The 27452-nt window shown below is 32.7% G+C and overlaps 2 protein-coding genes across 2 annotated transcripts; both read left to right on the top strand.

Annotated features, from left to right (window-relative positions):
- Window positions 1–7439: 7439 nt before the first annotated feature.
- Window positions 7440–9142, top strand: LOC132604985 (flowering-promoting factor 1-like). Its single transcript, XM_060318323.1, has 2 exons — window positions 7440–7691; window positions 8594–9142. The coding sequence occupies exons 1-2, from the start codon at window positions 7595–7597 to the stop codon at window positions 8881–8883; spliced, it is 387 nt and encodes a 128-aa protein (XP_060174306.1). The 5' UTR covers window positions 7440–7594; the 3' UTR covers window positions 8884–9142.
- Window positions 9143–13118: 3976 nt separating this feature from the next.
- On the top strand, window positions 13119–17987 carry LOC132604986 (GDSL esterase/lipase At1g29670-like). The gene is made up of 5 exons (XM_060318324.1): window positions 13119–13453; window positions 13865–13989; window positions 14258–14503; window positions 17039–17267; window positions 17575–17987. The coding sequence occupies exons 1-5, from the start codon at window positions 13204–13206 to the stop codon at window positions 17811–17813; spliced, it is 1089 nt and encodes a 362-aa protein (XP_060174307.1). The 5' UTR covers window positions 13119–13203; the 3' UTR covers window positions 17814–17987.
- The last annotated feature ends 9465 nt before the right edge of the window (window positions 17988–27452 follow it).

Raw genomic sequence — 27452 nt, forward strand, 5'->3', positions numbered from 1 at the left:
TGGTTCGCTGGAGCCTAGTTTGGCTTCGGGTGCCAGTCACGCCACCCCGAAATTGGGGCATGACAGACAATGAGCAAAACCATCAATGCATGGTTTGAATGCCCGAAACACAAACTCAAAAATATTACCGGGCACACCAGACTTCGATTTGAGCTTCCATTCAACAACAGTACCATGATTGAAGTGTTGTAGAGCCGCCATGTATCTCGGCAACTTCTTGAAAGAGCCCTCCCAATTGCCGTAGACTATCTCATGTGCACGCCTACGCCCAAGATACGCCTTCTTCCTACTAACGGTTTTGCTATATACTTTCAGGACGGCTGTAATACAATCTTTAATAGGAAACCTGAATAAGTTGAAATATCAGCATATAGCAACGAGGAACATCATATTAATATCAAAAATAAAATAAACTTAGGTGAAGGGGAAACCTTGGGTTTTTTCCAATGTCGCCAACTAACACACGAGCAATCATATTGGTATCTAGATTGCAATGATCATCTGGGAGGTCACTCATATCACAAGTGTGCTTTGTGTAGAACTTTGAAATAGTCCACATCTTTTCAGCAGTCTCCTTACCACGGAGCATCCATTCGCAACCTTGATATTTTCGCTTGCAGACCAATCGCCAAAGTTTTCGTGTGGAATCGTCAACTTTGAACTCCCTCATCCACTGGATGCAATAAATCTTAAAAGCCTTTTGCAATGATTTTTTCGAGTTGAAAATCATGCCTTTTTCAATATGAGCCTTTTGTTTTAAAAGATCCACTGGCTCTTTCCACAAACTTCGTCAAATATGATCATCCTCCCTAGTAAAGACAAAGGCATCTGGGCGATCTTGAAGATGATCAAGATAGGGGATCTCATAGTAATTCCACCGAACCGGGATCGACTCTTGCTGTTGAAATTGGCTTTGCGGCTGAACTGGGGTCGACTCTTGTTGTTCAAATGGTTGCTGTGAATTCAGTTCCTCCTGGTGTGCCCGACTGTTAATCATGTCTTGCAACAGTTCTACTTGATATTGAGGATTAGTTCCAACCTCAACCTCATCCTCACTTTCTTCATCATCACTTTCCTCCGCATTAGGTATTTCCTCACTATCACTCGATGATGTCACTATATTCGGATAATCCGAACCATCCATAGCAGCTCTTTGCCTATAATTTGGTGCAACCACCACATTCTCCCTACATAAGAAAGTAGGGTATTTTAACTACTACACATCAAATAATACTATTGATGTTAAAAAAAATAGATGTACCGATAGTAATCAACTGCACCGAAACTTGAGGAAGGACTATCGTTTTGAGTAGTTGGATAGGCTGAGGATGTTCCAACCTAATTCATCCATCCCGATTGAGAGGACTGTCCGATATGATCCATATTAGGTGTATAACCCCTAAATAATATAATCGACATCATTAGTAGCATTCAAGTGCCACTACACATAATAATAATAATGTAAAAAATGAATTCTTACCACTGCCCGTCAAATTGCTGACTTAAACTATCCAGAGACATTTGGCTCGACAAAATGCCTTCATAAGTACTCATGTCAAGGTAATTGTGTTCATAAGTAGGTTTCGCTTGAGTGACTTCGGCCTAAATTCTAGACAGGGCTTCCCGACGAGGTCTATTTCGAGCTTCCCGAGCAGCTCTAGCCATGAATTCAAGTCGATTATTGGGGACCTTCTCTATGTACATTTCAAGGACGTTTAAAGTTATGCATTCCCTATAATCATAAGGCACCTTCAAATAATCCGTCAAATAACCATCGTCATGAATGTACCACTGTCCATAACTAGTTACACCTTGCTGTGTAAATGACATTGGATATCTTCCAATTATATTTAAATCAAAATCACTCCTACTAACTTGTAGTCTATTATACAAGGCTTGGAGTAGTTTTGAGAATTTTAAGTCAAGTGGAAACTTAGCATGGTATTTTGGGGGAGAATCATAGTGCAAATTATTTTCCTCGAATATAATTTATCTGTCCCAGAATAAAGAAACTCTAATTTTTGGAACATCTTCCATTTTTTGACTAATTTAGGAGGAATACAAAATGCAAAAGCTAGATGAAACTTAGAATTTGTGTTAAAAATTGGATGAAACTTAGAATTTTTTCTCTCATTCGAAAGCTGTATTAATAAGATTTGAAGTTTGAATATTCAACCAACGCATGCATGCAATTAGTATGTCAAAGTGTTACGTCAAATCACATTAAGTACGGAGTCAACATAACGCATGAATTAACCGCGTTATGTCAGTATAGAGCAATAAAATAATGCGTTATGTTAGAATAACGCATCACATAACGCATTACTTTACTGCGTTATATATGTATAACGCAGTATATTACTGTGTTATTCTGACAAAACGCAGTATTTTACTGCGCTATACTACTGCCCTATGTTGTCACCTCAACTGTCATACAGAAAAACATCATAATTCGAATCAAACTTTGGGTTTCATGCAGCAAGTGTTGTATAACGTAATTTGACGAATAGTTACCAACCACACAAAATTCCACACAAAATTGAGTTACTATGTCATTTGTTGACTAGTTTAGAGATATTAGCCGTGTTATATCGTTCTCTCCAGAAAACATATTGGGTGAAGATTTTGAATACTCAAACAACCCGAACAAGAGATACAACCAACGTTACAACCATATGATGACAGAGGAGTAGAATTGGTGTGTTAGGGAGGCTGCAGCACTGGAGCAAAGGTCAGCATCAGTAGGGCTTAAACGCCCAAAAAAACGTGCTATGTCAATGCCTCGTGGAACTCCACAAGAGTTTAATTTTGCTCTTAACCGTTTTCGCGAAGAGAACAATCGGATGCAAATACGTTACCTTAGGGTAGAATATGGTGTACATAGTAGCATAAGATTTAGATCCAAGTGGGATTCGGACTGTGAGATGTCCGATGAAGATTAATATTTTTTTATATAAAGTAAGTAAGTAGGGTCATAAAGACCAACCCCAACTAGGAGTACATTGGGGTTTGCAACTATATAAGTAGCACTTTCTTTTGTTATTAGATACAACGTATTCAATGTCGAGTAGTAGGAACTCAGCTTGGTCTTTACTCCTTCCAAAAGAATCAAATAGCAGTGATGATGAGAGTTCAAATCATAGCAGTTTTTCGAGTGATACCAGTGATTTCAAACTAGACGAGCTAAATCCCCACCTTCTTATAGAGCGTAACGATGATTTTTGCAGTGTGAAATATTCTGATCCGCGAGAATATTATTGTGGTTTACGCCGAGAATGGTCACATCGGCTTGCAGAATCAGAACGTCTTATTCGTGACTTGGAAAATCTGAACGCTCCAATCCCAACAAGGTACTCCATAACCATGCCTCGAGTAGGTCTAGCAACTTGCGAGCTTGCCGTACAAAGGACTAGAAAAGAAAACAACAGAATGCTGGCAAGATGATGTATATTTTACATGCTAAAGTTGGCCGAAGAACAAGCATCATCAACCGGTAGAGAACTAACATCTACTGATAAAAGATGTGTCTTAAGAAACCGCCAATATTTTTCTGAGGACGATATTGAGGACTTCTATTCTGATGATGATTAAGAATGTTATGATTTTAGTTTTAAGTTTAATTTATGATGATGTTGTTATTTTGAAGAATATTAGTATGTTTAGTTTTTCATCAACTCAAGGGCATGAATTGATGAATGTATTTTAAGTTTTTTTTTTTTTTTTTTTGTTGATTGTATTTTTATTACTTTTGGTTTATTATTAATGAATAAGTTTAAGTATTTGCATAGTCCACTTAAAGCTAATGACACCAAGTCTTCAAACAAAAATGGAGTTCGAGCACTTTTCAACCACTAAAACGACAATCCGAACTTTTGCGTGTCCTTAATGTATTGAGCCACCTTATTAATCGCACAAAAATAAATAGGTTTCTATATAAAATATTTAAGTTTCGGAGTCTCAAAGCATGATTAATATGCGGCTAAAGTACATAAAAAGGTGTGAAAATGTAATAAGAGGCAGTTTTGGAAAATTAAGGACTGATATAGCGCAGTATTTTAATGTGTTAAAGGCCAGATAGAATACACTTTAGCGCAGTAATTTAATGTGCTAAAGGCAGTTTGTAATTTTTTTTTTTGTTGGGGTATTTTGGTTCAAAAGCACTTTTTGGAGTCATTTTGGTTCTGGACTCTCAAACGTTGGACAAGTTGGATAAGTTACATGGAAAAGGCTCAAATATGCCATCGAACTATCGGAAATGGCTCATCTATGCAATCATCAATAGTTTGGCTCATTCATACTATCGTTGTTACCAAATTGGCTCATTCATGCCATTTTTCATAAATTTGGGTCGGATTTTTTGTTAATTTGGGATTTAAAATTGGGCTGGTTTAGTTAAACAATGTGGACATCTAATTGGAGGTCACGTGTCATACCTGGTATTGTAAAACCAATGTTAATGAAAAATGGCATGAATGAGCCATTTTTTGGTAACGGTGATGGCATAGATGAGCCCTTTTGGTAACGATGATGGCATAAATGAGTCAAACTATTGATGAGTGGCTGAAATGAATCATTTCCGATAGTTCAATGACATATTTGAGCCTTTTCCGGAAGTTATACAATTATTGGCTAGTTTTGATGTCCTAAGACAGGGAATGTGAAAGATAAAGGATTTCACTATAAAATTTAACTTATGTCACTATTAGTGTACAATTTCTTACACCATTGAGCTTCAGCTGACATTTTTATATTTGAAAATAATTAACTTTACGCTTTTCACTTTATCCTTAATCAAAAGCTTTTATAGTTGCACAAATGTTATGATATGGGGTCAGTGTCACAAGTTTCAAAGTACAGTTCTATAGCCCAACATAACTACATTAGCATTTTAAGTCTACAAGATCCAAAAGTCTCTGTTTCTTTCTTAAACTTTAGTTTTTATACATAAATGAGCCACAATTTATTATAATATAATGTCACAGTTTTTTATATATAATTGGGATTTATATCATTGCTTTAGAGAAGAAAATAAAGTAGTTGACTGCCTAGCCAACTGGGGTCTTCAATGCACAAGTAGAACATGGATTACACAACATCAACAATTGCCAAGAGAAGCTAGAGGAGAAGTTCTTATGAACAAGATTGGCATGCCTTCAGAATGGTTAACAAAAAGAACTCTTTTTCTTTAGATAGAGACATGTACGGATTCTACACTTTTGATGTTCCATGAGGAACTTGTATAGTTGAGGAAGCTACCTCACTAATTTTTGAGAGCTAACATAGAAATCCCACTTTCCTTGTAGAATAGGGGATGTCCTATTCTAAGTAGGTACAACGGGGCTTTCCTCCATTGTTGTGTAATTTTGCTCAACAATAAAAGACATCCACTCTCAATAGAGTCGGATGATTTAAAAATAAAATTAAAAAATGAACCACAATTTGATTGTCATTGGTAAAGGTTACATTTGAAGAAGGAGGATGGGGCTCCTCTCCATGTCTCCTCTCTCCATTTTTCTCAAGTTCTTACTTGGATTGGAGACATGCGTCATGGTTAAAAAGTAACGGTTGAGATTTAATTAACCAAATCCAAGTCCTCATCGTGGTTAGGATAATAAATATACCATATATTTGCTTCAAATATTTCTGGATGAACATCAAATGCTTATAAGGGGGGGATATATAATTCAGTAAGATGGCCAATTAAATCAATGTATTTTATCAAAAGTTTAAGAAGAATACAAAATAGTGAATAACACTTGTAAAATAAAAGTAATTTGAGCAATTTTAAAATTTGTGGCCATTTGTTGACATATATTGACTCGTCAATTGTTAAAAAGAAAAAAGAAAAAAATACAGAACAAATTAAAAGAAAAAGGGAACACAACAAATAATTGAGTAAAGATTAACTTAACATATAAAGTTTAATTATTGGAGTTCTTATATATAAAAAAGAGGAACTATCGAAAATTACAAAAATTAATAAGAAAATATTTGTTAACTTAATTATGGTTAAAATCTTCTTTTGGTTAAATAAATCTCAACCATTACTTTTTAACATGACACATGTTTCCCATCCAGTGGCGGACCTAGTAAGAGCCCAGGGGATTCCGAACCCCCTTCGCCAAAAAATTACACTGTATATACAAGGTGAAAATTATTTTTTATGTATATATAGTAGACGTTGAACCCCCTTAGCTTCTTCATTTATGACTTCTTTATATTTTTGAACCTCCTTGACATAAATCCTGGCTCCGCCACTGTTCCCATCCAAGTAAAAACTTTGGGAAAATGCAAAGGAGCCTCATCCAAAGGAGGAGGACTAGACCTTGCCTTCTTAATGTGAGATATACAAAAAGGAACCCAATAAATACACAATTCCATTGACAATAAAGCTGGTAATTAGGAGTTAGGGGGGATCGATCAAAGTAAAGCATCCCTGGTTTTCTCTTCTTAATTCAAATTATGTCACTTAAATTGAAACAGAGAAAATATTAATATATATATTGGAACGCAAAAAATATTAATGTGCAAGTTAAATCCATTCAATATAAGCACTAATAGTGCGTGAGATAAATTTACAAAGTCAATAAATTGAAGTTGTTGTGAAGAGTCCCACATTGATCCTTTAAGGCAAGGCAAATTTATGTGAAAAATTTGGGGCACGTGAACACGTGATTTTTTCGCAAAACTAGATATTTTGTGTACATATTTTCTAGAATTGATCTAATATTACTTAATCACACCCATGCTACAAACAATCTGACTGGTACATGTGATTAAAAGCTAAGTTATTTATCAAGAGGAACAAGGATCAATTCTCAGTTAATGCATTTTTTTCTTCTTTATTTAGTAGTGTAACCATGATCTAGAAATCGTACATTCACCTCTGCTTTGAAGGATGGGTAGTCTCTCTAATATAGCTTGGACAATTTTCACGGCCTCTTGAACCAACTTTTGAGGTTACGGTAGGCCTAAAATCCATTTATAGTTGTTAGCAAGTAATTTACCATATTATATTTTCCATTTTAATAAACCACGCTTACTATATACTCCTTCTGTTTAAATTTGTTTGTTTGTTTTGACTTGATACAACGTTTAAGAAAGTAAAGATTTTTTTTAAAATTTATGGTCTTAAACTAAATATATGTAGAATGTACCAAAATGTCTTTTAATTTTATGGTCTTAAATATGTCATGTTAAAAGTTGGAATTAGAGAGTTGTCAAAAAAAAAAATATATTCTTTTTTAAACTGATTAAAAGAAAAATAAGATAAATAAATTGAAACAGAGACATTGATTAAACATTGTGTGTAGTTGGCTTATAAATGATGTTGAGATTAAAGCTAGCTAAAATTATTTGTACTATTAGGATATAAAAATCAAAACACGTCGAAAGTAAATGAACTAGCATCCCAAAAAGGTAAGTCCAGTCTTCCAGGATATCAGTGATCACATGCTGTACTAGCAACCCTACACAGGGAGACATCTACTGCTCCAAAAGAAAGCATTTCATCAACTTTAGATTCAGCTCATTTCTCAAAGGTATGTAGTATTATTTTTCTTTCTTCATTGGAGCTAGAAATATAATTCAAGCAATGTCTGGTGTATGGATATTCGACAACAAGGGTGTTGTCCATTTGATTAAAAACCCTACTCGTGAGTCCTTCGAGCAAAAACGACCAACATATCCAGGTACTCAATATATGTGTGTATATATATATGTCTGTGAAAAAGCTGAATTTCTTAAAATTGCATCGTTCGATCTTTAAGCGAACAGTTACCTTATTAAACTTGATTTTTTTTTCTTTTTACTTTAATTAAATTTTAATGGTTAGGTTCGATAATGCTACACACTCGCGGAGAAATTGATTGCATGTGTTTGATGCTATAGAGACGCCTGAATATCTATATGCATTTTATATTGTATATTTACGATGGCGCTTAGAGAGATTAAGCCGTTGGTTTCTTAAACTATACCCGTAGTTTCTACATCTCTTTCTTCCTCACTTTCCACTCTTTCTTCTGTTTTTGAGGCTTCTTTCAGTTTCTTAGTAAGAATGGGTGAGGGTATAGTAGGAGATATTACAGTGACTTTGCTTTGGGATTGCTTCTTCTTGGACAATGCCATCTTAAATTGTTTTTTAGTCTTGGTCATTTATCCCCTTTATTTTAGGAGGCCTTCTTCATCTAGCTCATTGCTTCAATATGGATCCAATAATCCATTGGATATTTAATTAGAGATGGATAAATTGCTTCATACCCTAGATTGTCGATCAAATCAAATAATCCATTGGTAGTATGCCTGAGATTGGCAGAAAAGCTTCTCCATCCTTGAAAACTGACTAATCAGACAAAGGGGTCATATTTTTTTTAAAAAATGACTTTCAAGAAATTATTGATTCAAAACTTTCTATCGTATTGGTATTAATACACAATTTGTTGGATTCAACAAGGATTTTATAATATAAATTTTTTATTGGTAATTCAAGGCAAAATGCTTAATTCCCCAATCATGTCATAGGTTACATTTCCATCTTCTTCCTTGGTAACGTTCGTTCACGTACTGACTCTAAATTTTGTATTCGTCTTTATAGGCACAGGTACACCCACTGCACCGGGAGCCCGCCCTAGGGTGCTCGTGTATCTACCGGAGAACGAGACGATAAGTTCCTATGAAGAACTAGAGAAGAGACTCATCGAACTCGGATGGAGTCGATACAACAACCCAATAAGATCGGACCTACTACAGTACCATAAATCAGATGATTCTGCACACCTAATCTCACTTCCTAAAAGCTTTACTAACTTCAAATCTCGAGATATGTATGACATTGTCGTCAAGAATAAATCTTTCTTTGAAGTCCGTGACTCTCCATTAAGCTAGATCAATGTTTCTAGGACTTGCTTACGGGGTGCATATGTGGTACACCTACGTGAAAGAATCGGATACTGGTGCGTCAACTTTTATGACATTAAATTCTAGTGTACTTCGAAGAATTCAAATGAAGCACCCAAACCCTTATCTTACCCGTTGGACACAAGTATGTCATGATAAATATTGAAAAATCCAAGCAGCATCTGCAGAGACAGAGCCAGGATACGAAGCTTATTATGGGTTGTGGATTCTAATCTTGTCAAGTTACTAGGTTTATGATAAATTATTTATACACATTAAGTGAATTTTAACTCAGATTCTCAGTTTGACTAGGCAGAATACCTAATGAACCCCCTAAATTTGATGCGTTTTATTCAGATCCCCTTGAACTATACTTGATCCTAATTATACCCCTATACTTGACTTTTCTATAATCGGTACCCCTCAAACAATAACTGGTCTTAATCATCCCATGTACTTGACTTCTCTATAATCGTTAATCCCTCAAAAAATGGGGAAAGAAGGAAAAATTGGTAGTTATATTTTAATAGAGGAATAGAGAAGATATCTGAAGGACATAAGGAAATAGTTGTTGGAATGGGTAAAAGGAAATGGCTTTTATAATTTTTCTACACATCAGATTAATATGATGTGGCTGTTATTTTATACTTTCATGCATGAAACATCATTTGAAATCACTTGATTTACAGAAAAGTCAACAATGGGGGCGGGGGAGAGATAGTTATGATCAGTTATTGCTTGAGGGATAACGATTATAAAAAAGTCAAATAAAGGGGGTAATTAGGAACCAGATATAGTTTAAGGGGGGTTTAAATAAAACACGCCAAGTTTAAAGGGTCTTTAAGGACAATTCTGACATTGAACTAAAGTTCTCCTATTCCGCCGAACCCCTAGATAAACTTGTAGCTCCGTCCTTGCTGCATTATAAGGATACATGAAACCAGACCATCACCTTTGACATATGCAACATGCTTTGACCTAAGAAGTTTGAAGCTTATAAATTATTCGTTTATATCATTGGACATTTCAATTTTTTTTTGCATAATTTATACATAGTTAATTCGAGTTAAAGTAATGAGTACAGTTAAACGTAACTCGCAAAATGAGCCCTAAATGTAATTTATTTTAACAGCCTTAGAAGCAAGAATTTGAGAATATTTTGAAGGTTTTGATAGATATGTAGCCCTCGGAGGCTCGGACTGTTTCATTTACAACTTGATGTTAGAACACTAGAATCGCTTGTTTAGAAGCCTTACCAGAGAGGGAGGAGATTCTATATATGTATTAGTTAATTATGGTTTAGCAATAAAAGCATATATTAAAATATTGTGTGAGTGTGAATTTTTACCCATATGTAAATACCCAGTCTTTAATTTGTGGCTGAAAATTAATGTTTGGTTAACTTTTTAACAACTTCCAGGGAAAATTGATACTAAGGTCTATGTTTTCTTTTGTTAACAGTTTGGCTAGTACTGGGCAACATGCAGTACGTGGTTTCCAAAAAATGCATATTTGATCCGTTCTACTGTTGTCTCATTTTCGTATAATTGTCAGTCTTATTAGTACTATTGCACAAATTCAATGCAGGGATGTCTTTTTTCCGAAAATTCATTTTTTATCCCTTTACGTGTGAATATTCATAAATTTAGCGCAATTATTAAATGTTCTATCACTAAATTACTTATGAGTTACACTAAGCTTGTATTTTAACCTATATTTGAGGATAGTCTAATTCTAAAAAATACATCAATTATAACATGTTTTACATAATGGGATAAAAATATACATTTAAATAATGTTAAATATACTGAGTCATATCACAAAAGTCAAAATCAGAATTTCCAAGTAGCTAAGGGACGAAATGGTGTTATTATTATCCCATTTACGTTTGGTAGGCTGTATTAATCGAAATAGTCCTTGTATTAAAATTGAGTCCATCCAATACAATGTTTGGTTAATTCAATTTGATCGTATCTAATAGATGGATTACTTATACACCATAGGGGGGCTTATCTAATACCGAGGAAACCAAGGGATCACTTATACCAGGTTTAACTATACCTGGATAAGACCCTTAAAATGACTAAATTACCCCTCAAACCCTTTCCCCAATTACATGAAATAGAAAATCCTACAAATATTCAAGGGTGTAATTGTAAAGAAGATTTTGTACAGTTTTAAACCAAACACAAGCTTAGATTATTCATTGTATATCTAATTTTTAATACAATGAATCAAACACTTGATAAAAAATAATCTCAACATTACAATCCCTGCATTACTTGTATTCGTACCAAACGACCCCTTAATATTACAGTAGCAGAGTCTTGCAACCTTGAGCCACAGGGTTGATAAAATCACGGTCTTCAACCTCTTCTCTGATCTCCCTAACCAAATCAAAGGACTGGTAAATATGGACAAATGAAACCTACCCTCTTTTAGAATAAAACCCACTAAACCTTCCACTATTACTTATGATCCCCCCTAATTAATCAATCTCACACTTTTTGTCCAACCTTTGGCTAGGACAAAGATTAGTAGTCTCAATTCAATCACCATGGATAAAGTTTGGGATGTCAAATAAATGGTAACTTTTTGTATATTAATGATCAATGGATCCACTATCCCGTAAAGGTAAAGGTAAGGTCTGCGTACATCTTACTCTCTTCATATCTCACTTGTGGGATTACAATGGAACACCGGGTATGCGATTGTTTTTGTAATGATCAATGGATCGACTTGAAAATTAAAAGATAGTACAGTAGCACTATAAAATTGTACTACCAATATTACCTATATTGAAATCCTAATAACCATCAACAAGGGTTGTTGTGGAGTTGTAGTACTCTTTCATTCTTAATCAACGTTTTCGGGTTTGAGCCTTGTTGGTGCAGAATCACATTTGTTAGCTAGCACTTTACTTTTAGTACAATTTTTCGGTGTGAATCTATATTAGGTCAGGACCAATACTAATACCGAACATGGAAGAAAAAGAAAAATCTAATAACCAAATGATGATGTATTGAAAAGCTTGGGAATGTTACGATTTCCAAAGATGCACCAAAGAAGGGGGGCCCAAAGAATCACACAGTTATCGATAAGGAAGAGTAAGAATTCATCAGAATTTTCCGTCCCCTACCAGGCTACCACTCTCATGCACGCTAGCTCTATAGAAGATGCAGAAAAAAGGACGTAAAAAGCCTATAAAAAGTTCAAATTTAAATGCAAAATCTATTAGACTTGTCAATCAATAATCTGTTACTCGAGCAGATGATTTCAAGCAATAATATGCACAGTTTTGAGAAGATAAGATAAGATTATTCGCGGGTAGAAGGATTTGATTTGTAAACAGCTTAGTAATTATTATAATCGATTTATCTTGTTACTTAATGCCTAAGCACGTTAGTATAGTGACAATACTTGATAACGTTAATGAAAGATATCATCAAGTTATATTATTTGGTTCTCAAGAGTAGTATAATTATAAAATTATATAATCATATAATGAATTGTTATATTTTAAATTCAAACAATAAAAAAAATTAAATAATTATAATTGCAGAAAACCATAAACCAAAAACCAAACGACCTAAAATCAAAGTAGAAACCCTATAGAGTTATCAAAATTAGTAAAATCAAAAATAAAAAATGTCGGTACATTAATTTCGATAATTTGAATTTTACCGTATTAATAGTCCTAGAATAAATTAAAAATTGTTCCAGAATAAAACTTTAACGTTTTTTTGTTTTTTTCAATATCTTCATTCATGCTAATTTTAGTTATGAAATCATTCCAACTACTTTGTCCCCTTCATAGTCCGTCTCTACACTTCCCCACCCCGAAGTAACAACTATTGGAACAACTTTAGTGTCTCTCCTACAAAAGAATTTCAAGCAACATTATGTTCATATTAATTTTTTAATATTTAGTTATTTTTTAAATTTAAATTGTATATTTATTATGTTTAAATAAATACATAATGCATAGTTAAATGTTGAATGACAAACAATTTTAATCATTCAGTGTTCGGATCTAGAGACAACATCTTAATCATTCAGATATCTTAATCTTATAGAAAACAAATGAGATATTAACGTTTTTTTATATATATATATTTGCAACATCTTCACTCGTGTTAATTTTAGTTTTGAAATCATTCCAACTACTTTGTTCTTCATAGTCCTTATCTACCCTTCCCCACCCGCAACTATTGGAACAACATTAGTGCCTCTCCTACAAATGAAATATTTCAAGCAATCATCACTTCCTAATTACAACGATTTTTTCATTTGTCTTCTTCTCCTCAAATGTCTAAAATGGTTGCCTGTGTTAACATAACAATAACAACGATATTGCTGGTCCTAAACTTCATAACATTAGTTCATGCTGCTCCAAAAGTGCCTTGCTATTTCATTTTTGGCGATTCGTTACTTGATAATGGCAATAATAACAACCTAAATACAACAGCAAAGGCTAATTATCCACCTTATGGGATTGATTTCCCCAATGGTCCTACTGGACGATTCACTAATGGCCGGAATATGGCAGATATCCTAGGTCATTTCTCTTCTTCTTCTTCTTCTTCTTTTTTTTTTTTTTTTAAGCCACAAACTTAATATATTTTTGGTAGCCACTCTTTCTTTTCATTAATAACAACAACAACATACCCAGTCTAATCTCATAAGTGGATCATGGGAGGGTAGGATATATGCAAATCTTACCCCTATCTGTGTGGGGTAGAGAGATTGTTTCCAATAAACCCGCGGTTCAAAAGAAAATAGACAACAGTATAGCAAGAGACAAAACAAATGCATCAACAGAAAAATAAGTAACTACGCGATAATATGTAAAAAAGTAGGTTGATAATAATTATTTCCGATATTAGTTCTTTGGCATATACTACTTTAATTTGTTTGTTATTAAACATTGCTTTTTCTTCTTTTTTTCTTTTTCTTACTTTATTCGCAGCGGAATTGCTAGGTTTTGATCACTACATTCCACCTTTTGCAAGTGCGAGTGGTGGGAACATCTTGCAAGGTGTGAATTATGCCTCTGGTTCGGCAGGAATTCGTAACGAGACAGGAAGCCATCTTGTAAGTATAATTTTACGCTTCGATGTATTCAAGCCCTTCTATAGATACATGCAAATTCCTTTTTAACATAGTTAACGCGAAAGGAAATACGATATTCTTTTTTTTTTTGTTGTTTCTCATCCGGTATCATGTGCCCGCATTGGAGCCTGATTAATTGGTAAGTTGTGACACTAACTTTCTGACAAAGATCTATGTTGTGCATAGAGAAAACAAGTCAAAGTACTTTAAATTTTCACTTGGAAAATTAATCTTTATTTTTTTTTTCCAGGGCAATCGGATTAGTTTGGATTACCAACTTCAAAATCATCAAGTTACAATTTCACACCTTGTGGATTTAATAGGAAATAAAGATTCAGCCAACTTGCACTTGAACAAATGCTTGTACATTGTCGGAATAGGCAGCAATGACTACATCAACAACTACCTTATGCCGAAATATTACCCAACAAATCATTTGTACACACCAAGTCAATATGCATCAATGTTGATAGAACAATATGCCCAACAACTAAAGGTTCGGATTAACTTTCACCTCTTCATCCCCAAACTGCAAATAAATTTAGAAAGTCTTTTAAGACTTACTAACAAAAAAAAAAAAAAAAAAAAAAAAAAAAAGAAGTTGGAATTAGCTACGAACATCGTCGATAAATTGCTCATAGTTAACAGATTTTTTTTATAATCCGTTGTTAAATAGGATTAGCGACGGATTTTGTTGTTTAGCTACAGAACTTGCCCGTCGCTAATTCCTACTATTTTTTAGTAATATTAATAATTATATTGTTAAGAAATAGACTCTACATTTTGATTGTCTTTGAGATTTTAATTTTTCAAACTTGATGGCTTATACAAACTCTTAAAATAGTTGCATTGTTCTCGAAAATTTTATTATTGTTCTAAATATTAAAGTAGTAATGTATGTCCATTTAAATTTTCTTGGAGAGCAAGTACTTTGTTACTTGGCCACAAAGGCTACTTGGCCACTAAGAGAACTTGGCCATCAAGCCATCTTCCTGGTTGCTTGGCCACAAAGTATTTCTCCTCTTATAAATAGAAAGTCAATTCAGTTCATTTGGACATCAATTCAAAGTTTAATAAAATATTAGTCTCTCTATATACTTGTCTCTGGTATATTTACTTTATAGTCTTTATTTTATAATACGTTATCAGCACGAGACTCTGCTATCTCAAGCAAATACTTTGAAAGCCTCGAAGAATATAGGGAAATTCCTCAAATTTTGTTTCGATCAATGACCAATCATGAAGATATTTGTGTGATTGATAGTGGAACAACGCATGCCATATTCAAAGATGAGAAATATTTTTCTCACTTGCTTAGGAAAAAGGGAAATGTTAGTACATTTTGTGGCAATTCGAAATTGATTGAAGGCTCCGGAAGAGCTACTATATTTCTGCCTATGGGGACGAAACTTGTTATAGAAGATGCATTATTCTCTTCTAAATCTCCAAGAAACTTGTTGAGTTTCAAAGATATCCGCCGTAATGGGTATCATGTTGAGACATTAAATGAAATAAATAATGAATATCTTGGCATTACAAAGAATGTCTCCGGCCAGAAATATATTTTGGAGAAATTACCAAATTTGTCTTCTGGCCTGTATTATGCAGAAATTAGTACAATTGAAGCACACTCGATCGTAAACCAAAAGTTTAATGGTGCAACTACTTTTTTGCTTTGGCATGACCGAATAGGTCACCCTGGATCAATAATGATGAGACGAATTATTGAAAATTCAAATGGGCATCCACTTAAGAGCCTGAAGATTCTTAAAAGTGGTGAATTTTCATGTGCCGCTTACTTTCCAAGTAGATTGATAGCTAAGCCATCACCAATGAAAGTTGACATTGAATCCCCTGCCTTTCTAAAGCATATTCATGGGGATATATGTGGACCTATTCATCCACCTTCTGGGTTATTCAGATATTTTATGGTCCTAATAGACGCATCTTCAAGATAGTCTCATGTGTGCCTCCTATCGTCTCGTAACCTGGCGTTTGCGAAATTATTGGCACAAATAATACGCTTAAGGGCACAGTTCCCAGATTATCCCATTAAGGCTATACGTCTCAATGATGCCAGAGAATTTACATCCCAAGCTTTTGATTATTATTGTTTATCAGTTGAGATAAAAGCTGAACATCCTGTAGCTCATGTACCCAAAATGGCTTTGTTGAGTCATTTATTAAACGCCTACAATTGATAGCAAGACCATTACTTATGAAAAAACGGTTGCCCACTACCATTTGGGGTCATTCTATCTTACATGCAGCATTCTTATTTGTCTCAGACCGACTCATTATAATAAATACTCCTCGTCAGGCCATCACAATTAGTATTTGGTCATGAACCAAATATTGCTCATCTCCGAATCTTTGGTTATGTTGTATATGTGTCGGTAGCACCACCACAGCGCACTAAGATGGGCCCCCAAAGAAGGTTAGGAATATATGTTGGGTTTGAATCGCCCTTTATTATTCGCTACCTTGAGCCATTAACGGGAGATTTATTCACTGCTTGATTTGCAGATTGTCGATTTGATGAAATCAATTTCCCATAATTAGGGGGAGAGAGAAAAGAAATCAAAAGAGAAATTGTGTAGAAAGTTTCATCACTATCTCATTTTGATCCACGTGCCCCTATATGTGAACAGGAGATCCAGAAGATCATCCACTTGCAGAAAATAGCAAATCAAATTCCAGATAATTTTACTGATTTGAAAAGAATAACCAAGTCACATATCCTTGCAGAGAATGTGTCTATCCGAATTGATGTCCCAAAGGGACAATTTACTAATTTCATAGCCTTTGAATCTCATACACGCCTGAAGCAAATATAATTACTGATGAGAATATAATTAAGTAAATAATAATATGCTCTCTCTAACAGCTTAACATTTTAGATAAGACAGTCATACACTTCAACACATACCAACAGTGAATTATATTTGCATAATCTTGCTTTCCTTTGCATTGAAAGACTTTTTAAAGGTATAAAAGCATTGCTAATACTAACTATGTTGTTTAATACTAGACTCTATATGAAGATGGAGCGAGGAAAATTGCCCTGTTTGGGTTACCCCGAATAGGTTGCATTCCACAAGAGTTACAAAAACACAATACAACAACGTGTGTGAATTCGACCAATGAAGCAATTCAACTATTCAACGAGAAGCTGAAATCTCTTGTAGATGAGCTGAATACCAACTTTACAAAGGCAAAATTCACGTATATAAACATGTATAGCATTTCGTCAATTATGGGTACGTTAATCAAAAGTTTTTCTCCATTTATATTGAACTACAGGCAAACCTTTCTATAACAACATCATCATATAACAACACGGCAACACCTCTCTATAACAACTAAGTTATTTTTCGGAATAATTTTTTATGTTACATTTTATCTCTCTAAACCAACTTTTTACCTATAACAGTAACAACCATCTTTATAACAGTCATTCGATATAGCAGCTAAAATTTCTTGGACCCAATGGTGTTGTTATAGAGAGGTCTGACTGTATTCAATTGTCGACCAATGCTATAAATTCTATTTATATTTCTTTTGCAGGTACTCTGAGTTTTTTGAATAAACCATGCTGCAATATTTCGAAAACAACTGCTGGAGGTCAATGTGTTCCTGAAAAAACTCCATGCCTCCTTAGGGCAGTACATGTGTTCTGGGATAATTTTCATCCCACAGAAAATGCAAATATAATTGCTATTATGAGAGCATACGATGCTTTTCTACCTTCAGATACTTATCCTATGGATATTAGTCACTTGATCACTAGTGTCAGCAGCTTATAAAGTGGAAAAGAGCACTAAAGTGTATCTTTAGGCCAGATAGGTTTGAAGTTCTTAGTTTACAGTTTAGTACTCCCCTGTATTTCCTAAGCATTTCATTTGTGTCCTTATTTTTTAGATACTATTAAAGGTTGTTATATATCCTTATCAACTAGTTTGTTACTTTCTCCGTCCCAATTTATATAGCACAATTTAGACTTTGAAAGTTAAAATTTTTTAATTTTGATTATGAATTCGAACATAAAATCTTTAAATTTTTTAAAATAAAATTTACATATTTAAAAACTAGGTGAAAGCACTATAAGTCACGATAATTGACAATTTAAAATATTTATAAGGCATATGAAAAAATCGCGGTCAAAGAGAAATTCGTTTCACTCTCAAAATCTGAAAAATACCACATAAATTAGGACATATAGAGTAAATAGTATGTCTTCAAATAGGTTGTACTGATCTGCATGTAGAGGTATATATTATGTATCATAATATTCACAAGTTATGCCAACGTCTTAAAAAACTTATGTCCCTTCAGGCATAAGCTGGATTTTGAAGAGTAAAAATTAAAGACGAGTCCATTTGAAGGACAAACCGTACAATCACTTGGCGCACTTGGGTTCTGTGATGGGCTGAGGCGTTGGGCTACATGCCACAACAAGTGTGGGCTTCACCACACCCGATTGATAGCTTTTCCGTTTAGTTTCTATTATTCTTTTTCCCCTTTTTCTTCTATTCCTTTTACGTTTTATAGTTTTCCTTAATTTCCAAATTTGACTTTCTATCCCATAGTTAGTTATTCAAAGCATAAAGTCTTAGGTTCACTTCTCTAAGTTGGGTTTAAGATGAAGTACTATAATCAATCTTGAAACTATATTCATAAATTGAAGAAAGTGACTCACAATGTATACACTTGTGTATGTGCAGTGTGACTACAATCATCGTCCCAGAGTCTAGATAAAAAGAAGGGGAAAAGGGTCAAATATATCCCTTTACTTTAGTTTAATGGTTAAATATACCATCCGTTAGTCAAAGTAGATAAATATACCCCTTCCGTTAAGAAAGTAAACAAATATACCCCTCAGTTGACAAAATCCCTAATTTCACCATTAATTACCCGATTTAACCTAAAAAAATCCATGCCCGACCAGCCTCGACCCGCAAATTAAATTCTTTCTACCCAAATATATTCACCACCACTACAACTGACCCAACACAACCACCACCACCACTTCTACCACCATCACCACCACTGAATGTGTAAAATGAGAACAGCCATTCAAATCAGTACATGTGAACTCCCCAAATTGACGAAATCGAATTGCATGAAATTCTTCTCTAATATTCTCCTTTCTCTTTCTTTTACCTTTTTCTGTTTTTTCTTTAATCTTTTTGTTTCTTTTTTTATTCTGTACTTCTTTGTCTGTTTCCAAAAAAGACGTCAGGACTTCTTTTCATTTTTTCTTTAACTTTTCAATAACTAAGGTCTAAGGTTGATAAAAAAAGAGAATGAAGGAAAAATAGTGGTAGTTGCCGGAACTGTTTAGGGGGTAAGGGGAAGGGGGAGTGCTAAACAGTGGTGGCGGTGGTGGTGGTTGTTGTGTTGGGTCGGTTGTAGTGGTGGTGGGTATATTTGGGTGGAAAGAATTTAATTTGCGGGTCAAGGTGGGTCGGACATGGGTTTTTTTTAAGTTAAATCGGGTAATTAATGGTGGAATTGGGGATTTTGTCAACCGAGGGGTATATTTGTTTACTTTCTTAACGGAAGGGGTATATTTATCTACTTTGACTAACGGAAGAGATATATTTATCTACTTTGACTAACGGAGGGTATATTTAACCATTAAACTAAAGTAGAAGGGTATATTTGACCCTTTTCCCTAAAAAGAATGATAGAAATATTATATTTTCTGGAAAATATATATCTATATATATATATATATATATATATATATATATATATGGTGAAAAGAAAAGGCAGATTTGATTGTGATGTATTTAATGGGATGGCTATTACTATACTCAGTGAGCGTCAAAGTCCTTGTTTGAACCTTGTTAAATGTTTTTTTTAATTTCTTTGTTTCTAGTAGTAGGTTGCGGCGGATGTAGTATATTAGTTACTGATTCAACTGAAATCCTTATTTTTATGTGGAATATAAATATATACATGTAGAATTACTAAACTATAATTTCAAAAAATCTTAAATTTTGAATATAATTTTAAAGGTACAATGATTTCGATAATTAAAACCTTAAGATTAAACACATCAAATTTCAATTTCGAATTTGTTCTATGATAGTAGACTATTCGATAATTAATTGAGATACATCGAAGATGACATAATCAACGTTACTACAATTAGAGTTGTCACGATTCTTCCAATTATGAATTTTTTCACTTTTCGATTTGGATCTTCACTATATCAATCAAAAAAAAAAAAATCCATGTAACGATCTTTATTTGATAAATGAGCCGCTTAATTTTTTCCTTTTAAATGTATTATCCCTATAAACCTGAACCAATGGTTTATAAAGACAATTAATCATCTGCTTACGACTTTTCTCTTCAAATCTTACCTTAAAAATCTGAAATGAATATCAGGACGTCAATATCATAGATTAATCCTCAGCTCTTCTTTTGAAATTTTTGAGGATGATGACTTTGCTTTACAAGTTATACGAACACCATCATTATAAAATAGAATGAATAAATGTTATGGCTAACTCTTTCAACTCATGGAGCCAATCCCATTTGAAAGGTAACCTAATATGCTAACGTAAGTAGCTTAGCTTGGAGACTAAAGACCAATTCAAGATTAATTTAGAAGAATTCCGATCCGATTTCCCTTTGCACGAGTCAAATGAGAAAATTGAAGTCAAATAAGTACGACACACATAAACAAATTCAAGACGATGTTGCAGTCATCACTTATATAAATAAAGAAGAAAAAAGCAAGGAAGTTCCAATTTTAAATAAAAAAAACAAGAAGTGGAGAAGACTAAGATTTTGGATTTCACATGTTACTTGTAAATTTCGTGTTTTGTCCTTCTCTTGAGATTAATACTTAAGATTTTTCTAAAAACATCAAGGATAACTAGCAGATGCAAGTGATCCAAAATTTTGGTTATGATACAAAACTAGGTGAAGTGTGTGTGTTTTTTTAATTTTCATATTTTTTATCCAGCCAATATAAAAAGAATTCACTCGTTTAGCTGTAATAAATTGTAGTTGTCACCAGTGTATACTGGCTAAAATAGTAATAAATTCTTTTTTGCCGTGGGGTTTGTTAGGTTGTTGTGTAGCGTAAAAAAATCAAATTTTTTCAGGAACTTTTCAACGGTTGATTTACGCAAAATGTTCCCGTTTAGATTTTGGCTATATTTTTAAAAGTTGTGCAAATATAGCCTTTGAAAATCATCTTTCTGGACAAATGTTAGACTCCAATGTAATATTTGCTCATATATTATTCAATCTTACAGACAAAACATTAGGCTGTCATCTAACATTTATAATATCTTATAAAACTTTAGTTGTTGTCTAATATTTTTCTCATAAGATTTTCAATTTACTCAAAAGAGATTTTTTCAAAAATCAAGTCACAAGAGAAATAAAAAGATAATCATTGCTAAACAATTATCCCAAACAGGAATAACCCGCAAAAATTTCACCTTTTCAACCAAATGTCACTAAAATTGTTGTTTGGTTGAAAATAATTTTTTTTTTTAAAAAGGGGATTTAATAAATAGTATGAACATTTTTTCTGAAATAAACATCACCTACTCTTGAATCCGATCCAAAAAGAGGATCAACTTTGTCGTTCTTGTTTTTTTTTTTTTTTTTTTTTTTTAAATTGGGTTGATGAAAATAAATAATTAGGCAAATGTCTCGACGCTGAATGAGAAAAAATCCATTCAAAGTGCTGATAAATCATCTTTTTCTTTGGATAGCACAGCAGCCAGAACTCGTGCAACAACTCGCATTGACAAATATAGAACAAGAAAAAGAAAGAGAAAAAAAAAAACTCGAGCAGTATTTAATTTTGGTGGCTGAAAAATTGGACTCTAGAACCTGCATGAGATATATTTATGAAGCATAGGTTTACTTTTTGGTCATCTTTTGCGGATTTCCAATGCTCACAATGGGAAAATTTGTGACAAAATACTCCAAAGTTCGGAACTCACAGTATGGTCTTCTTTTGTTTTTAATTTTAAAATAAATAAGGAAAAGAATATGAATATCCTCAGTGTACAACATTAAATGAGAGATTGGGCATTTATTAGAATATTAATACTATATGGGTCTAAATGCAAGTAAATTATTTAATAACAAAAAGTCAATCCAAATTTTCGTATCCAACGCATAAATTGTGGCACTACCTATGTCACTTCTATTTATTGATGAGTGTAATATAATATTCACCACCAATTCTATATATATAGTGTAAAATCAGCATAATATAATCGACTATAACTTTATTTTTCAAGTTAGCATATCAGATCTCTTAGTGCTTGGATAAATATTTTGAAAAATTATTTGCAAATCAATATTTATTGTATAATTAGTCCATTATTTCAACTTTAACTGAATTTGAGTTTGAAAAACTGATTTAAGAAATATTTCAAGTGGAATAATGGTTTTCACTCACAAACTTCGTCCATCTATTGTCTGAACGGACCTTTGGTATGGAGAGTGAATCTATTGTTGTATGTCAATTTTGACTTGATAATGTAAAAATTATATGTACTATGAGTAATTCTAAAGTACATAGAAACGAAACAAGTTAATCTTGAATCATGCATGACTTGCACTAGTGATGTAACTATTAAGGGTTGGAAATTGAAAAAATTCAAGTAGGAAGTATTTTTCCTTTAATGGGCGTTACACATCACAAATTTAAATTAGTCAAGAGTCCATAACAAAAAAGAAACCATTCAAGTGTAGTCTAGAAGGGGGGATAGAGCTACTAAAAAAGGAGAAAAAAGCCAAAAGCAAAGATTTCATGATGTTTAGACAAAACTGGCTTGTTGGTTAAGCCAATTAAATAGGGTCTCCTCTAATAATAATGCCAAAGAGTTTGCTTGTGAATTGTGATATGCTCCACCTGCTTATGCATTTTCCTTAAAAACAAAACTTGTCCTCCTTTTCACCAGCTACTAATGTTGTTTTTTAGCATGCTTGGGGAAACAATATCTTTAAATATATATAAAAGGAAAGAATGCATGTGTCTAGTAAACAATATCGAGTAGTAATCAGTATGAATAATGAGGAAAAAAAGAGGTAATCAATACGATAGTGCAGAAACAAAATATTATGTCTTTTACGTTTCAGAAGTATGAAATCAATCCATTTGTTATTATTATAAGTAATGATACATACTTACTCGTTCTGTGATATTTATACTCAGGTAAACAATTTAATTTTAACTGTTAAAAATTAAATTAGAGCAAGATTTATATAATCATAGAAGTGATAAGTATATGTATAAACAGGATGATTTGAAGTCAAGTTTCATATTTTGTATCCGTTTAACGAAATTTTGCAAATATAGCCTCAACGCTACAACAGAAATATGAAAAAATTAAGTTTGCTCAATTATTGTTCACAAGTGCAGATGGACGGCTAAAATTTCATACTATTGGATTTGTCACAAGTTCAGTCGGATGAGCAATCTTGCCTATGTTCAATTATTTACAAGTTTTGTCGGACAGACTCAACTTCTTACTATCATCATTCTATTTATCTCGTTAAATTGTTTACAAGTTTTGCCGGATGAATGAGTCTTTGCCTGTATTATTCAGTTATTCATCTCCAATTAAATCCTCTTTCAATTTTTTAAAGTATCTATAATGCATAGATACGATCATCAATTATGTAAACAACCAATTTTGCTACTGCTTATTCGAACTTAAACCAGTTGTACAAATCTTAAATCACTGAAATACGAGCTTAATGTTGCTGAGTATTGCGCATGTTTAAAAAAAATGAAAATACTTAGAGAAGAGACTCAAATCATCAGTTGATTCACAGGTCTCTATTGTGATGGCTACATTGGTTTTTGTAGGTTTAGCCCTTTTTTGACCTTGTGGCTATAATATACGAAGATTTATGTATTCTATGCCACAAGAAAAATTATTGGAAAGAAAAATAACGAATCACATCAAAAGTAAGAAGAGCGTAGGATAGAAGTTGTTGTCAGACCTAAGATCTATATTTATAAAACTTTTTAAAATGAGATAAAATTTAAGTATAGTAGCAGTTAAAATAGAACACACCGTGAATTTTTTTTGATGTATGCTTGACTACTCAAGATAAGCAGATTAACTCGGACTAAAGGGGTCATAACTCAAGCCTTAATTTTTTTCTTTTATTATTTTTCTTTTTTATGATTTCAAATCCTATATATATTTTTCATTGAAAATGTGCAAATTATTATTTTTCTACCCATTAACTTTAAAAAAGTTAGAATTTCGAATTCATAAACTTAAAATTCAAAGATCCGCCTCCATCTTAAGCAATAGTTTATAAGACAGACATATGTTGAGGTTCCTTTTTCATAATATTCATCTTCCATGTGACTTAAAATAAAATTTGCTTAACCAAATTAAGTTTCTCTATGAATTATGCAACTGCTGCTAATGTCTAAGTTTACATCTAAAATAGTCTCTAGAGCCCAAAAAAAATTGAAACTGCTTAATTTTTAAAAAAATGTTATTTTTCAAATGTTTTCTACTTCAGGTGGGAATACTTTTCATAGACGTGTTTTGGTTGTTTTTCCCTTTGATGCAATACTTTTATTTGATGGAAATATTGATAATCCTTCCCATTACATGAAGTATTACTACTTAAAGAGTTAACTTTTCTGAATACGACTTTTTAAGACTTTTAAAACTATTTTGAATCTTGACTATATGAATTTATAATATTTTTATATAATTTGTAATTATATAAATTTAATTTTTAAAGCTAAATTTTACATTGAAAAGTGTTTTGATCCTGATACATTCAAACATAAACTGGGACAAGAGATCAGTATTGTCGTGATGAAGCTGTGGGGACTTCAATTGTGTTTTTGAAATATCAAACCTAAGGGTGTACAAAGGAAATTGACAAACTGCACCAAACCGATAATCCAAATCAAACCGAGAAAAAAATTCGACTAGTGGTTTGGTTTGACCTAGTTTGGTTTAAAAAAAAAACCCGACCACTCTTGGTTTGATTTGGTTTTAACTAAAAAAAGTCAAACCGACTCAAACCATCCTGACATTACATGTATAAAATTTCAAAAATATTTTATGCTTAAAAATATTTACTTATAATGTAATTTATAAATACTTATTAAACTTTTTCATAGCTTTTGAACTTTTAACATATTATTTCAAGCTTGGAATTAGAATTTGAATGGTCCAATAAGTTTTATAGCCTATAGATATTAGTAGCTCAAATAAAACCCAACAAAAATCATGCTAACAAAAGAAATTCAATTCTAACACTAGAAATGACAATAATATTTTATATCTATTCTTTAGTTTTATATTGTTTATACAATGAAAAACTTATTTTAGCATGACTTAGTACTTTTAGATTATGATCATTTTTTATATGCCTTATAAATTAGCCGTATTTATTATACCATGACTTAATACTTTTAGTGGTCGTTTGGTTTGAGGTCAAAATAGTCCCGGGATTACAATTCCGGGACTAATTAATACCATCTGTTGGTATTATTTTATACCATCTGAAAGATGGTATAAAATAATACCAGTATAAGTGGGTTAAGAAGGTATAAGTTGAGTTATTCCAGCACTAATTTTTATACCACGTTTGGTACAAGGTATAAAATAATCCCGGGATAAATCTATACCTTATACCAAACGTGGTATAAAAATTAGTACCGGTATAACCCATGTTATACCTTAAACCAAACGACCACTTAGATTATGATCATTTTATTTTATGCGATTTCATTACATTTTTTTTTCAATATTTTAGTATAACGTCATCTCTCATCTCACATTTTGTGTTATTTTCTTAAAAATATTTTAATTAGATAGTCATATCTTACTAGGACTAAAGAAATACTAAAGTACAAGTAATATATTTTGTATGAAGACTTTACTGGAAAAAAAACCCAAAAAACCCGAGCAACCCGAGGTTGAAAAATCCAACTTTTGTTGGTTTGGTTTGTTTATAGATTTAAAACCCGATGCAATTGGTTTAATTTGGTATTTGAAGAACCCGAACCAACCCGGTCCATGTACACCCCTAATCAAACCCTTCATTTCTTAAATTTTCAAATTGGACACACTAGTACCATTTTTTGTTTTCTTTCAAAAGAGGCATAGTTGCATTTTTAATCCCCCAATTATTGATGAATTTTAATTGCAGTCCTTATAATATTGACTAAACACATTTAATCTTCAATTAACTGACATGTGCGACTTTGATCTCTTTACATAAGAAAAATGTGATTTTTAGCCTATTTCTCAAACTATATTACTCTCAATTCTCAAATATGGTGTAACATTACTAATTTTAACATAATACATCGACACCTGACACCTTACACCTGAATGATCTAACACTTGTAATTTATTAAACTTTTGAAAATTCACGGTGAAAAGGATCAAAACTAGACATATCAATTAATTAAAGGGAAAAGGGTCTTTATGACTCTTTACTTTGAGAAAAGGGCTAAAAATATCATCCATTACAAATATGGGTTCAAAATATCCCTTCCGTCATTAAAGTTTTCAAATGTACCCCTGTCTTAACAGAAATTCCCGACATAACCCGATTTCATTTTTAACCCGCTCCATTTAAACCCGACCCAACTACCTAAAAATTCATAAGAGGCCAACTTGTTCCCAGTACTACATCTGGAGCCACTAGGCATAGGAGCGGGTAACCCATATAGGTTTTTTATTTAGTTGGATCGGGTTTAAAAATGAAATCGAGATATGTTGGGGATTAAGACAGGGGTATATTTGAAAACTTTAGTGATAGGAGGGATATTTTTTTACCCAAATTTATAAAGGAGGATATTTTTAGCTCTTTTTCCAAAGTAGAGGGGTATTTTAAACCCTTTTCCCTTAGGGCCTGTTTGGAAAGCCACCCAGGTAGTTGTAATTGGGTGTAATTGGATTTAATTACACAGTTTGGCCTGTTTGTTTGACCATGTAATTACACAGTTAGGTGGGAATTAAGTGTAATTGAGAGGGTGTAATTACACTCTCCAGTTATGAAGGGGGGGAGGGGGGTGGTGGCTGAGAATTGGGTGTAATTACACCCTATAATTACAGGGTTACATTTTAGTTTATTTTTTTTAATTTATTTTCTTTTTTAATTTTTTTATTTCTATTATTTAATTTATTTTTATTTCTTTTATTTTCTAATTTATTTTTTATTTCTATTATTTTATTTCTTTTTATTTTTACTTTTTAATTATTTTTATTTTTTAAAATATATTTTTCTTTTTATAGTATTTATATTTCATTTCGTTTCTTCTCATTCTCAACCTTTACTTCTTGTGGTTCCATGTAATTGCTCGTATTTTTTAAATTTTTTAATTTTATTCATTTAGCATAACCGTGTTAATATTCTAATATTTAAAACTACATCTCTTAATATTAGAAAGAATGAGTCATTAA

The sequence above is a fragment of the Lycium barbarum genome, chromosome 8 (genome assembly GCF_019175385.1).
Source record: "Lycium barbarum isolate Lr01 chromosome 8, ASM1917538v2, whole genome shotgun sequence".
In the NCBI taxonomy this organism is placed as follows: domain Eukaryota; kingdom Viridiplantae; phylum Streptophyta; class Magnoliopsida; order Solanales; family Solanaceae; genus Lycium; species Lycium barbarum.

Excerpts from the sequence above, each read along its gene's own strand:
- LOC132604985 (XM_060318323.1), top strand. The coding sequence starts at position 7,595 with ATGTCTGGTGTATGGATATTCGACAACAAGGGTGTTGTCCATTTGATT. Across the intron at positions 7,692-8,593 it reads AAAACGACCAACATATCCAG|GCACAGGTACACCCACTGCA; the intron begins GTACTCAATATA and ends TCGTCTTTATAG.
- LOC132604986 (XM_060318324.1), top strand. The coding sequence starts at position 13,204 with ATGTCTAAAATGGTTGCCTGTGTTAACATAACAATAACAACGATATTG. Across the intron at positions 13,454-13,864 it reads GAATATGGCAGATATCCTAG|CGGAATTGCTAGGTTTTGAT; the intron begins GTCATTTCTCTT and ends CTTTATTCGCAG. Across the intron at positions 13,990-14,257 it reads ACGAGACAGGAAGCCATCTT|GGCAATCGGATTAGTTTGGA; the intron begins GTAAGTATAATT and ends TTTTTTTTCCAG.